The sequence below is a fragment of the Pseudomassariella vexata genome (genome assembly GCF_002105095.1).
Source record: "Pseudomassariella vexata strain CBS 129021 chromosome Unknown BCR38scaffold_15, whole genome shotgun sequence".
In the NCBI taxonomy this organism is placed as follows: Eukaryota; Fungi; Ascomycota; class Sordariomycetes; order Amphisphaeriales; family Pseudomassariaceae; genus Pseudomassariella; species Pseudomassariella vexata.
The window spans coordinates 515,804-530,072 of record NW_024467970.1 but is presented as its reverse complement, the minus strand read 5'-3'; the positions used below and the strand labels follow the sequence as shown (position 1 = coordinate 530,072).

Genomic DNA, 14,269 nt, shown 5'->3' with positions numbered 1-14,269 from the left:
AAGCTGGCCATGGCATGAGCGTATATTAATAATCGCAGTAGCATCCGGATGCCATCACTTAAGAGGTGTTTCAATAATTTACTGGGGAAAGTGTCAGACAAGAACAACAATTAAGGAGAAGCTTGAGATGTATTAGCTTATTTGTGTTGGTTTTAGGAAACAATAGACCATTGCGGGTATTCTTCAAACGAAACCTCATAGTGAAGTCCAAGACATATAGATATCTTACGTAAAATTATTCTGTGGTGACTCGCCGTCGGTAAATTGCTGCATTGTTGTGGAAACGAACTGCAGCGACGTTCATTACATATTGACGCACCAATATCTTCTCTTTCTCGTCGTCCCTTTTCGTAGAACTACCCTGCAATTCCAACCTCGTGAAATTGAAACTCTTGCCAGTTGTAATTTCAACCAGGCCCACCATGAGAGTTGGCGCGGTGATCAGCTTCGCACTGAGCGTTGCCTCAATAGCTGCAACAGCTCCATACGGTTTGTCTCAGGTCGTCTCTGCCCATAACTGTATAGGATTCTGACCTTCTCTCAGAGCACCATGCTATCCATGAAAAGCGATCGGGATCAAGTCGGTAGTTTGAATCATGTTGGGCCAACATGGAAGCCGACTTGAGTTCGAAAGGCCCCAGATGGATTAAGCGAGACCGAGTTCCTTCCAACAAACGTCTACCGGTGCGCATTGGGCTCACTCAGTCGAATCTGGACAATGCCGCTGAATATCTGCTTGATGTTTCTCATCCCAGCTCACCCAACTATGAAAGCTGTGGACATCGGACCAAGTGATCGAGGCCTTTTGCCCAAGTGAGACTGCTGTGCAAGCGGTAGAGTGACCAATCGATCGATATCGATCATGATTCTTCACCGATACCGATACCGGTCCGGTATCGATCAACATCATATTCATCCGATCGGTACCGGTACAGATTACTAAGCAACCGGTATCGATCGGTATCGATCACATATAACCGGTCCGGTCAGATAGAGGTCGGATCGATCAATAGCGGTTGTACGGAGTTGTTTATTTTTAACGGTTTTGCGCCCAATTAGCTAATTCGCGTGAAACCTCACCATCCAATTCAACGTTTGATACCTTGTCAAGCAGATGGAGTGGCAACTCAGCCTGATAAACGCCTGCTAAACTCCATGACCTGATACATTGTGATGCCCCAATAACGTGGCGTTTTAGGCGAGATCTTCGTGCTGATACCATCTCTACTACGCTGTTAAAATGGCGTTCTGTTTCTGCTTGCGCTGAAGGTATCGTAAGGAAGTCAACAGCCATATAAGACAGTTTGGTGAAACGTTTTGCGCCAATATCACGCCACCACGTTAACCACAGGTTCTGCCAGGTAGAGGTCAAGCTCGTCTTGTTGTGATTCTTCCTGTCTAATCGGCACCGGCTTGGTGTTTCTGCCCTTTCCTTTCCTTCTCTTTGCTATTGGCTGTGTATCTTGTGTACTTTGCGAATCAAGGACCTCGGAGTCGGCGTCGCTCATATAAAAACGCTTGCGGCGTTGAAGCATCGTAAGGACTGGCTGGTTCTCAGCTTCAGCTAAAGGGTTGGTCTCAGGAAGGGGCCTGGACGAGGGTCAGTTAAGGATAAACAGTTATCTAGATATTATACTTAACTATTTTTATAGTCACCCTCCCAACGCTTCCTCAACCTAGCCATATAATGCTCACGCCAACTCAGCTCTTCACTTTTCCTACCTAAAACAACGCCTAACCGTATTAGGTTAGATAAAACCAGGGTCAACAACAAGAGTCACGATGCCCTCAGAATCCTCCATATAACCGGTCCGGTCAGATCGAACGATCGATACCGGTGGTGCAAACTGCCACCGGTATCGATCTAATGAACAAAATGTGCTACCGACCGGTATCCGATCGATTGGTTACTCTGGCAAGAGGTACGGGACTGGCTTGCCGATCATGGTATTGAAAATGTCACCCACTCGGACAACAAGGGCTGGCTTGCCTTCAACGCGCGAGTCTCTAAAGTGGAGGCTCTCCTGCGCACCGAGTACTTTGAACACGAAGATGCCGTGACTGGAGGTATCATCCCCGCTTGCGACAAGTACCATGTTCCCATAACCATTCAGGAGCACATTGACTACATCACGCCGGGAACTAGGCTGATGGCGCCGGTTGAAGGCGACACTGACCTGAAGCTGAAGAAACGGGTGGACAGGCAAGTCAACCGGCAGAAACCACAGTGGATGGCTGAGCAGGTTTACAAACAACTCTCCAAGAACGCCAGCGATCTCAGTCACTGTGACCAGGCAATTACTCCAGCTTGTGTGAAGGCGTTGTACAAGATACCACCTGGCCACCTCGCCGACCCCACCAACTCTCTAGGAATCTTTGAGGCCGAGCTTCAGTTCTGGCATCAGGTAGATCTGGATCTTTTCTATGCCAACTTTACGCCATCGATCCCCCAGCGCACGCATCCCATCAACTACGAGATCGACGGGGCGTAGCCACCACGACGAACCTCTCTCAAGCTGGTGGTGAGGCATTGTTGTGTCAGAGAACAGAATGCCATAGGCACCAGTGGGTGTCAGGACACTGAACGCAAGACACCGGTGGGGCGCCGGAGGGGTGTTTCGGACAAAAGACTCCCGAGTCATGATTACAATCTATGTGAAGCTTTGGGATGACGAGAGTCAAGATCCTTGGCATCGCCGACCCTGCTGTTATGCCGGGTCCAAGCGGCGGCCTAGCTATCTATATAAGGACCATCTCGAAGTAGGATAGGGAAGGAGCAGAGATCAATGCATCACCGTGGGCACCCCTACCTGAGACCGCCAGTGACCACCCGGTATTACGTAGGAGGGACGCCCGTTACTCCCCATCACTCTGTACTATTGCCTTCGGCCTAGCCGTACCCTGACATGTTGGACTTGATGCTTGCGTACCCCATCGTGTACCCCCAGACCATCACCGTCTGGAATGTAGACGATCTGCACTACCAGACCTGGGAGAATGACACATACACCGTGAGTGGCTCGAGAGTTCTCAGGATTCGTTGACTTAACCGAGGCTATAGTGGGGATTCAATGGACTCCTCGATGCCATTGACGGATCCTATTGCACCTACTCAGCTTACGGGGAGACCGGTGATGCACCGGGCATTGATCCAACTTACCCCGACCCCTCGCCCGGCGGCTACAACGGAACCCTGCAGTGCGGTATCTACAAGCCACCCAATGTATTTTCGTTCTCGTACGGTGGTCAAGAAGCGGACGTCCCCATCGCCTACCAGAAACGCCAGTGTAATGAATTCCTCCGTCTTGATACTTTTTATTGCGATTTATGGCCAGAGGCTCCAAGATATGTACAGCTGATCCATCAACAGGTCATGAGTTTCTCAAGCTAGGTCTTCAGGGTGTGTCTTTCCTGTTTGCTTCGGGCGACTTGGGGGTGAGCAATTACCCAGCACCATACGGGTTTGACGGCCCCACAGGCTGTCTTGGACCTGATTTGAACATCTACAACCCAACATGGCCCAACGGCTGCCCCTGGGTTACCAATGTTGGCGCCACCAAGGTATACCCGGGTTACACGGTATTTGATCCAGAAAGTGCAGCATACGACCCCGCTGTAACACCTCGCAGCGTTAACTATTCGTCTGGCGGTGGCTTCAGTAACGTCTACGGAGTCCCACATTACCAGAAGAAAGCGGCCGATACATTTTTGAAGGACCACAACCCTCCGTACCCATACTACCGCGGACTTTCCCAAAATGCGCTTAACCCGACGCTGCCAAATGTCACTGCCCTCGCTGGTGACACTGGGAGAATTTACAATCGAGACGGGCGTGGAATCCCCGATGTGGCCGCGAATGGTGACGACATCGCTGTCTATATTGGCGGAAAATTTGGACTCGCCGGTGGCACTTCGGCGAGCACGCCTATCTTCTCTGCCATAGTAAGTAAACACTTCATTCGGATAAAGCATGCACTAAAACAGCATAGGTCAACCGCATCAACGAGGAGCGGATAGCTGTTGGCAAGGGCCCCGTTGGTTTCATCAACCCCGTGCTATACGACAACCCCGGGGTGCTCAACGATAGTGAGTGCTTGAAATAATCTTTTCTTTTTTTTCTCCTTTTTTGGTTCTTTGATCCTATACTGACGATATGTCACCTTAGTTACCAACGGAAACAATCCTGGCTGTGGAACGATCGGGTTTGAGGCCGTCAAGGGATGGGATCCCGTGACGGGTCTGGGGACGCCAAACTACCCAAAGATGCTGGACTTGTTCATGTCTTTGCCGTAAAACGAAGGACTCGAAGTGCGTGTCGGTCATCCTGGATCCTAGCAATGCGTTTGGTGCGTGCATGCTGTGATTTGTGCTATAATCCATAATAGGGATAAACACGAAACATGTTAGTTAGTTAATCAATTATCCCCTAAAACATATGGACCTGATAAATTCAACAGGCGTGAATCTTTCCACATCATGAGTCGATTTGGGGGCCTCGAAGTAGATATTTGGTTAGAAGCTGTGCCTGTGAATGTTGTGTAAGCGTACATGAATAACGTGTGGATATTCGGAAAGGCTCTCTTGTTGACTTATATGCATCTCTCTTGCGCTTGAGCCTTGTATTAGCGCTTGATATTAGGGTACTGACTAGACACAGCACCCAGAACATCTTCGAATACATAAAGAAGTGATATTGGCTTTCGAATATAGCCAATAGCAAATACAGTGGCGAGAAGCTGGAGCAAACACGCTCATTTTGTTGTCATCTTGGCTTCTAAGATACTTGGCTTTATATACTCAGGTATTAGGGCGGCATTGATGCCGTAGTTGTCTTCACTCCACAGCTATGACCTCGCTGTCGAATTATCGACGCTGTTGGGACCAGAAGCCCGGAGTCGTGGTCAGATACGGGACTTCTTGCAGGTATAATCGGGCATCTGTAACTACGTTGAAAAGGTATTTACAAATTGCGTCATGCCACTGGCGCGTTATAATCACAGGTAGGTTTTACAAGTGGGGTGTATGTGTCTCATTATGGCAGACACGGCTGGTGATGTCGTACTACTGCGCAGCCTGGGCTTCACCAGCTTATATGTCTTTTCCATTGACTTGCTGCTTCATGACGGTTATATCAACATACGAGCCGTAGAATAACAGCAATAAGAACTTCATTAGTATGGTTCAGCATATTTGTACTAGTACACTAATATAACAGCAGCACAAAAATTTCAGCCAGAAGCTCCGTTAGTACAAGTAACCCCTATATCCCCATCAGTATTCGCACACAATACCGTCTGCCCCCCATCTGGCGACTTAACGCTCAACTCCGAAACAGAAATCCCACAAGTCCCAGCACCAGGGCAATTCAAGTTCCCCACCACGTCATCATACTTCCCATCCGTAACCCCCGTGACATTCTGCCAAACCACATTCGTCAACTGCGCTGTGCTTGGATACTCCTCACAATAACTATCGTCCTCGGAATAACACGACTCGATTTGCAGCGCATACTGGCACCCATCACAATAAATATCCCTCCACGTCACGTTCGACACGACCGCCGAGCCGTGATCAGGACCAGCAGGCCACACTTTGACCCCGCCTGCTTTGGTAGCCCCTGACATGTAAGCCCCCTCGAAAATACTGTTCGTCACGGAATCCGTCTTGCCGTAACTGCTCCCCAGACTGCCAACCGAGAGGCCATGCGAGCCGATACAGGTGATCTCCCGCGCCACGATATTGTCGGCCCCAGGCTTGAGGACAACGCAATCGTCGCCGTTGGTAACATGCAGATTCTCAAGCGTAACGTACGACGCCGGTCCCACATCAAACCCATCGGTATTATGCGCCACATTATTTGAGGTACTGACAGCGTACAACGTGATGTCGCCATAATAAATATCCTTCGAGTTACCACTCGTCACAACATGAAACTGGGGCGAATTTCGGATTTCCAAATTGTACATCTTGAGATTCGTCGTCCCGTCGACGCGAATAAGGTTTGGGCGGTCGTAGCTCGTGTCGCCGTCGACGATGTAGTCCCAGCTGGCCTGGCCATTCCCCTCAATCACGCCTGTTCCCGTTGAGGAGTAGATGGTGGCGCCATTAATGTTGGCTATGGAGAATATTTCGCTTTTGCCATTCCAATAGGTTAGGTTGGTGCTCACGTTGAGCGTGCCGTCGAGTTGGAGGGTGCAGCCTGCGCAGCCGGTCCAGGAGAGGACGCTGCCTATATTATAGGTTTTTCCGGCGGGGATGACGATGGTTCCGCTGAAGCACGAGGAGAAGGCGGCGGCGATTGCGGGGGCGTCGTCGTTCGTTCCGGATGCTGGAGTGCAAGTGGCGTCTGCGGCGCTTGACGCCCTGGTGACTAGTCCCTGCGCTTTGGCTGCGAACAGTAAGGCTGCAGGGAGTATAGAAAGTAAAGCCGGCATCATTGTGGTCCGGCCTCCTCGGCAAGGAATGAAAGATAGCGCCGGCGCATCACCAACTAAGAGGCGGAGATAGAGGTGGAGTTTTTATACTACGCGTTTCGGAATGCCACCCCAGTTGAGCCCCGTAACTATATTTCGTTTAGTCGTTGATTTGTTTCACATGAACGCAAATACGCAAAGGGTGTAAAATCGTTGGTCGTTACGAGGTCGGGACAACCGTTTGTCCCATCTGAGGAGTGGAAGATGTCACTTCATCCGCAACATGATCGATCCAATTCAGGAAGGTGTCCTAATTCGTGAGGGAATGACACGTCCTCAGAGCCCCTTTGAGCGACGTCCGAGATTGAAGAAATGCCACATTGGTGGAGGCCAATATTCCGTGTGGGCCCGCGGGGTCAAATGGTAAAAGGTGAATGTCGATCTCTTGGGCGTCCACGTCCTCCGAGCAAGCCGCACCTGGGTTACTCAACCGATCGAGGCGACGAAGCCACGAATACTGGAACTAGACTTTCCATGTTCGAATGCTTTTTGAATGGAACCATTCACCAACACCACGTCACCGGCCTCTGAATAACTAGATGGCGCGGGTCCCTCTTTCTAGGTACTACGATTGGCATCTCGGGACTGAAGCGTCCGGGGGTAACCAGCCTGCTTAAGGTTATGCCGGATTGTAGCTGTATCCTCCTGATGACAGCTCTGGCAAATCAAGCTCTCTACACGGTGGTATATAGCCCTGTGCTAAGGCGATGTCGGCATGGACTGGATTGACGGTCCCAACACGTGGGACTTTGTACCGTATGCAGAGAAGCAAGCTCTCGGGTATTTGTGTCCCCGTTCTCCCAAGCTGGGAACCATGTTGGAATACCAGTGGGTAAAAGGCCTTCCGGTGTCAGTCTAGAATGACGAAGCGGAAAATATTGAGATTCTTGCAATTATTCAGAAGACTATTCATGGGGATTAGGCGCCCCAAGGCCACCTTTAGGGATGTTGGTATCGATATTAGCATTCGGTGCTGCTAGGAGATATAGCGCACCGGTCCTGGTATAACTGGACTACGTGCATACTTTTACCTTGAAAGGATTTGTCCACTTACGCAGAAATACCGACGAGTCATAACCCCATCATCCAGCAGCAGTCTTCATTTCGAGCGTGGAAGCATCAACCACGCGTGAGAAGATTTCATAATAGTACGCCATGAAACTTGTCTGACACTGTGGAAGTTAATTAGACTCTGGGTTTGTCGAGAGTAGGCTCTGGTGTCCTTTTATATCGTGTGTTACTGTTCTTTGTAATACTCTTCGATGCTGAGAACTGCAAGATGGTAACCAAGATACCCGGGATAATATTTTGCTAACAGACATTTCCAACAGTATAGCTCTCGAAACTGAGATGACTCAGACACAATACAATGGCGGCGATGTCCGGTAACAAAGTATGATAGGTCTCGGTCTCTTATACCACGAGCCAATAGAGAGATTTATAGAGAGATTTAGCGGCATTATAACTCTCGGTGACGGGCAAAACTATGCGAACAATCAGACTCTACTTCGAAAGATCGCTTCCTATCTTTCAGCACTTGACGCGTACCTCTCTAATCTAGAACCTTAAGTCAGGTCCGCGTTCCTAAAACCCTGCCTTACTCGGAATTGAAATGAACTACCCATCAATTCTGGTCTCGAGGATTATGTTCAGCGAAGCCTAAAACCTGTCGGGGCCATCTTGGCTTGTCACCAAGCACAATAGCAACGCCTTGCAGAGCATCATCACTGTGAGCCGGGACGAGCTTTGCATCAATAATTCTACCGGTTTTCCCTCAACCCATTGAGGCCTCGAGTTTTCCAGAAGCCTCGGGGAACGATTCCATCGCGACTGGAAGCAAGCCATGTCAATAAGACTACGACGACGCAGAATATCGTATTCGTCCTCTTCCAGCAAAGCAAACCACCCGGTACCTCCTTTATCCGCCTTGTGCCGATTGCCGATTCTGCACCCTATTCATGGTTACAAGAGTCGCCACATTCCCGACTTCGACTCTAACAGCGACAAGTTTGCTGCTCCTACCATGAACAAACTGGACTGTGATGTTGGCTAAATAGATGTAGATGATGGCCTATTTAATTTGCGTTCTGTTGTGAGCAGTAAGGAAAGTTCAAGAAAACGACGGGTGTCCCTCTGAAATTATAGACAGGCTGACCACGATAGCCGGGATATCGCGGGCTCTCCCTCAGGCTTCCCAAGAGCTCTGAAGTGGGAGTTCCTTACCTCTGGTAAATGATAGAGGCTGTGTTGATGTTGCGCGATTGGTGATCCAGCTTTGACGCTTGCAGTCGGTGTGGTGTGAAACCGACGCTGATACGCCAGAAAGGGAAATGCATGTAACCAAATTTTTCAGGTCATAATAAGTGGTCAGGGTGCGGTGTAGCGGGATTGGACATACTGGATAGGGCTGAGGGAATATGTACCTTCATTAACTCTATCTAGGCACAAATCCCAGATCATCCACAAACGTAAATACACGATTAAAGCTACCGCATAATATACATAGGAAGGATAATTATCTACCACGATCCATCCCAACCCTGTAAATTTTGGTATTGAACATATTTAGGCTTGGCTGTATGGATTTGGCTTCAACTTGAGGCTGGGCAGGCAGGCTGTCGCCCACGAGAAAGGTCAATGAAACTCCATTTAGGAGATGGAATCTCTTAGGTGAGATAAAATAAATATGTAATTCATTCACAGGCAATCCCAACTCCGATTTATCGAGATAGGGTTGTCACAGTAGCATACATGTAAACTTGTAAGTTTTCTCTATCTCTTAGATTTGTGTATGAGATTTGATTCCTCACAGTTTATAACCGTTGAACTCGCGCTCTGCCATTCGAGTTGTACAACGTTTGCAAAAGTCCAAATTAATCAAGCGGCGTCGAAAACGAGATCAACGTATTGGAAAGAAAACAGGCCGTGGGTTCGTGAGGTCGTAAAAGTGCTGGATACCCACAGGGCGTCCAGGGAAGGGAAGGAAAAAATACTAAACCACACTGTCTGATCCCCATTGCGGTGTGATAGGAAACTATTTGTGTTACGTCCTGCTAGCTTTTGTTCTAGCATCCTTTGTGTTCGTTCTGACGTTCCAGGCCCCTTGCCAGTATATCAGCATAACTGAAGCTCGGTGTCGAGGGCGGAGTCGGTTGATCTGTAGAGGTCTGCTCGGAAGCCATGTAGTTGAGCATACCACAGTCCCATTGAATATTCAGAGAGTCTCACCTCTTGCGGCATTATAGTAGCCTCAAAGAAACCGTCTTCATCCCGATTTTCGAACTCATTCCCACCCTGTTTGATCTGGTGACACACATTCTCCCACTCTGCCGGACTTCTGTCAGTCTGGGTGACGAGGAACCTCTTCCCCTCGCTATCGAAGACATTGACGAAGTTCTGCGAGCGGTAAATGCGCTTCATCCGCCGCTTCCTGGATTCCAGGAGTTTTCGGCAGGGACACGACAGCGAGAACGCCTGCGCCTCGAAGGTACGACCGCAGAGACACTTGACTGCGTATATGTCGAGGAACTCGCTCTTAAGTCTCAGTTCTTGGATCCTGAAGTTGTCATGGTAGCCCTGATAGGGTTTGGTGTCCGTTCCTCCTTGGTAGCGGGTTATATTCGATGCAACATGACTCTGGCAGTTGGCACGGCGGTTTCGGTGGTGAACGGAAGGCATGGTTTGTTTCTTGAAGGAATGAACGTACCGCCTTTGGTCTTGTCGTCGTCCTTGTCGTCTTCATGGTGCTTGGGACCGCGAGAGTGACAGGAAAGCATCGTGAAGAGTGCGTGTTCCCTCGACTCTAATATGCAACCGTCGTTTCCCAAGGCGATATAGTGCCCCATTCTCAGCCCTACAGACCCACGGGCTTTTCGGTGAGCTTGCGTATTTTCGCGGATCTATACATCAAGAATGAGGCCAGGCGCCATGAAAGTTGCCAGGTATTGGACTTAGCAGTTACATGGCATTGGGGGCCGAAACTACCAACAGACGTTTTTGCATTCCAATCCGCGATGCAGGTTTGTGGATCTTTGAGGACAATTGCTGCCTGATCCAGCAAATGAAGTTGCTATTCGTCCATATTGTCCTCAGACTGTTGGGCGCTGCATTGCTCTATGCCCTCCAATCAGGGGCTTGGGCTGACACGAACTCCTGTTACACTTCGTTCATTCGGACCGAGCGTAAAGTGAGGCCCTTTCAATCTGGATCAAAGACGCCGATGAAATTGACCTCAAACCCACATAAGTCAATGACATCTTCTCGTTTCTAACAGGCGTTTAGAAAGTGCAAGTACGAAGCTCCAGTCTTGTCAGCCGTGTAGTTAGTTCGCCGGCGGGGTCACAAGCCCGATTCCACAAGGACACGATTTGCGCACATCGTCACCCTCGAAGCCGAATCGCAGTCAACTTTGATTAAAAGTAGCGTCCAGAGGCATCAAGACAGCTCGCCGACGCATATTTTGAACTCAATTAACTCGATTACGAAGGCTACGCATGCAATTATGCATGAGAATGCATTATTACGTCGGGAGAACGAAGAGCTTCGTGAGACGAACCATATACTAAGTAAGGGTCGTAGGACGAAAAATAAGCAAATCCAAGATGGAGGAGCACTTAGTATAGGTGATGCACAAGTTTTACGGGCCTTGAGGGGTGATATCAAGGTTATGGAGGAGGAAGAAGGGGAAAGCAGTCGTCCTGTAAAGCGCCGGCAGACCGGTATAAGGCGCTGTGGTATTTGCGGAGGGACTGGACATAATGCAAGGACTTGTTCAATAGAAGTAGAAACTGATAATGAAGAAGATTTTGAGTAATTTAAAGGATAAAATGCGGGTTATAGGATATTACTGAATTACTTGAAGGTGCCAAGAAAAGTGCGAAAGTGACTTGTGTGCGAAAATGACTTGTGGATCACGTTATTATATTGTTGGTTGGCAAGGATATGTCGTTCCTAACTTACTAGTTACTACAATTCGCGAGGAAATTGCGTAACTTCTATAGATAGTTCGAAGTTTGCCGAGTGCATGGTCAAGTCTTCACCGCATGAAATTCCTTCGCCAGCTTCCGTTGGCATGGGAGATGTTTCCATCGTAGATAGTTGGCCAGGGCACCGATGAACGGGATCTGAGAACGTAGAGTGCAACAAACGAAACAAGAAGGAGTGATATTGCGGTGTAAACTGTAACGACTGAAGCCTGTATAGCAGTGACAAAAGAAAATGCCAAACGAGCGACAAATATCCATCAGTTATTTTGAAGTCAGGACGAGGTGCTGATCCCCCGCCAAAGCGGTCGATCGCCTCGAGTCCTCGGGCGCCCCGAACTCCGCCGGGGGCGACCAAGTTTTTTCTGGCCCTTCGCACAATTTTCATAATGCGCTTTGTGCTGCTCTTTATCAGGATGTTCCAACCCGCATCGACAATGATAAGTGGGCATGAGATCCTTGCGGCCGACAAGTTTGCAACTTTTTTGATGCCGTTTGTACTCCCACTTGCGCGAGGCACAGTTGAAATGACCGCAGCGGCAACGGTACCAACGCGGTTTGTTTTCGCAGTTTTGGGGCTTTTGATGTGTCTCGATAAGGTGACGATCGCGGTACTTTGTAACCGTTCCGCAAATGTCACAGGTGTATTTGACAATGGCCGAGCTGCTCGCCGTTTGAGTGGTCGATCACAAAAGCTAAGAATCATAGATTGGGATAAAACACTTACGCCGAGGCAAGGGAGCCCTGCGCACTGATATTAGAAGAGAGCTCCTGAGAGTCAATCGGTGTCTTGTAGTGCTGTGTTTCAGGCGAAGACCCCTCGGAGTGCGGGGCAAGGCAAGACTGACTGCCGGGCGGAGCAAGCGGCGGCGCAGGCACATCGAAAGGCTCAAAGTTCTCGTAAAATGAATATGCGCAAACGGACTCGGATGCAGAACTTGGTGCATAAGTCGTCGAGTTCAAGCCCGGCCCACTCAGTGAAGGCTCGGCAGGCACACTGCCGGCTGAGGTTGTAGGTGGATGAGAATAGCTAGTTTGCTGGTAGTAGTCGGCCAAGGATGATAGAAACGGGATGTTTCGAATGCCCGGCACAGTTGGGCATGACGGATTCCCGGGCGAAAACTGATCGTCACACCCACCTATATTGGGGTCGGGTTGTTTATCATCACCCAGGTCTTCGTAAGGAATGGAGCCCGGCCAATTCTGCCCGTTGTCTTGGATGGTACTATAGTCTGCAGATGTACTGCCGAATTGGGCCCCGGCGCCTTGGGTAATAGTTGTGTCCACAGGCAGCCCTCTCAAATATGTCGTGGCGGTGTTGTTTTGATACGCCGGGGCAGAAGTGTCAGGGAAGCTGTCGAATACAACCCCAGGACCCGTCTGTTGTGGATGAAAACCACACCTATTGAACTGGCCGCAGCTGCAATAGGGTGCCTGGGTCAAGTTGACTGTGGTCAGATTGACGCCAAAGGGGCGCGGGTCACCAGGGCCAAGCGGGCCGTCGACTAGGTGATCATTGATGTTGCACCGAAAATCGGCTGACCCATTTAAAGGACTCGACCGTGACATGTTCACATCAACCCAGTGCCCAAGGCATTGACATCAGTAGTTGTCTGATTTGAGTTCGCGGTAAGTCAACTATGCGGTAGCCTGGGCTTGAACAGCCAGGCCGGACGCCCCAGTCCTACTACTGTCAATACTTAAGTGTGGGGAGAGATACCAGCGCCAGAAGCTGTGTGCCTACCTCCACAGGGTTTCGTTGAGTTGATGAGGTTGCAAAGTGTAGTCAAATATGCAGACAGATCATACAAGTTGTAAGAGGATGTAAGTGTGCCTTAGTATGCGATTCAGAGACAGGTAGGCAGGAAGAATACTCGCGAATTTTTTTATGTGGGTGCTGCCTACTTAAAGACTATCATAGTGAGGACCGTTTTGCACATTAAATTGACTGCACGTTATTTGGCCACGGAGCAGTCACATCATGAGTGGGTGTTTGAGGATCATTTTGACGAACATCATTTGGTGTCGTACTGAACGCGGCGGTGTCAGGAAATTGGCCTTCGCGTTGCCCGACTGTCGTACTTATAGGAGACGGCGATGGATATGGCGATGCAGAGGAAAGGGACGGAGTGCTTGTATCCAGCTCTAAGAGGAAGCAACGCGGCTTCTGCCAACTTGACAAAGAACCGTCGGCACTTTCAGCGCCAAGGACTGTTCACAGTGCCCAAAGAAGTCTGTTACCAAGTATATAATACATGCATTGTGACAAGAAAATAGCATGCCTTGAGGAGAGCCTTGCGCTTGATTGTAGTGACAACGCATTCATGTCCCCATATTTGCATGGGTTCGGTGAGGACCATTGGGCAAAGCAATTGTTCGCTATGCTGACGGCTGTTTCTCGCAATGGAACCATGGCCAGTAAGAACTCAGAACTCGGAAAAGAGCTGGCAGGTGAAGAAGACAAAACAAGGGAAACGAGAGTGGAAAAGGGTTGACCAAAACTCGGCGGATTCTTTGGGCCTGTCCGACCACACGTCAGAGGTTGTGCTGTCGTGTCCGCATCTGTATGCAGCTGCTAACGTTAATGTACTTAGTCAAGCGACATGAGCACATCTGAATGGGTCTCCCGCAACGTTTAGGGTCCATCTACCGGGCTGGTGTATGTTATCGCATTTGAGCCGAGACACGGTGAATTTCAATCAATCTGGTCGTTAATCAGTTTGTAACGACGGGTCTTACGATGAAGTCAAATCCTCTCACGTGCCAATCGATCGTCGACTTTTGGTTGCGACGACCTGCCCAAGGGTTCCAAAC

The 14,269-nt window shown here is 49.4% G+C and overlaps 4 protein-coding genes across 4 annotated transcripts; 1 reads left to right on the top strand and 3 right to left on the bottom strand.

The window, feature by feature from the left end:
* The first annotated feature begins 244 nt into the window (after positions 1 to 244).
* Positions 245 to 4,300, top strand: BCR38DRAFT_468585 (putative protease S8 tripeptidyl peptidase I). Its single transcript, XM_040862782.1, has 11 exons — positions 245 to 489; positions 545 to 580; positions 635 to 741; positions 774 to 833; positions 1,923 to 2,488; positions 2,816 to 2,840; positions 2,895 to 3,011; positions 3,062 to 3,287; positions 3,371 to 3,942; positions 3,990 to 4,086; positions 4,166 to 4,300. Exons 1-11 carry the CDS (start codon positions 423 to 425, stop codon positions 4,291 to 4,293), a joined length of 2,001 nt encoding a protein of 666 aa, XP_040711648.1. The 5' UTR covers positions 245 to 422; the 3' UTR covers positions 4,294 to 4,300.
* Positions 4,301 to 5,228: 928 nt separating this feature from the next.
* BCR38DRAFT_352482 (glycoside hydrolase family 28 protein) lies at positions 5,229 to 6,434 on the bottom strand (the record flags this gene model as incomplete). Its single annotated transcript, XM_040856711.1, has 1 exon — positions 5,229 to 6,434. One exon carries the CDS (start codon positions 6,432 to 6,434, stop codon positions 5,229 to 5,231), a length of 1,206 nt encoding a protein of 401 aa, XP_040711647.1.
* A 2,752-nt stretch (positions 6,435 to 9,186) lies between these two features.
* On the bottom strand, positions 9,187 to 10,486 carry BCR38DRAFT_446733 (uncharacterized protein). The gene is made up of 2 exons (XM_040861112.1): positions 9,702 to 10,486; positions 9,187 to 9,640 (listed from the first exon to the last, which is right to left on the bottom strand). Exons 1-2 carry the CDS (start codon positions 10,149 to 10,151, stop codon positions 9,539 to 9,541), a joined length of 552 nt encoding a protein of 183 aa, XP_040711646.1. The 5' UTR covers positions 10,152 to 10,486; the 3' UTR covers positions 9,187 to 9,538.
* Positions 10,487 to 11,438: 952 nt separating this feature from the next.
* Positions 11,439 to 13,024, bottom strand: BCR38DRAFT_413149 (uncharacterized protein; the record flags this gene model as incomplete). Its single annotated transcript, XM_040858798.1, has 2 exons — positions 11,439 to 12,150; positions 12,183 to 13,024. The coding sequence occupies 2 exons, from the start codon at positions 13,022 to 13,024 to the stop codon at positions 11,439 to 11,441; spliced, it is 1,554 nt and encodes a 517-aa protein (XP_040711645.1).
* Between the last annotated feature and the right edge of the window lie 1,245 nt (positions 13,025 to 14,269).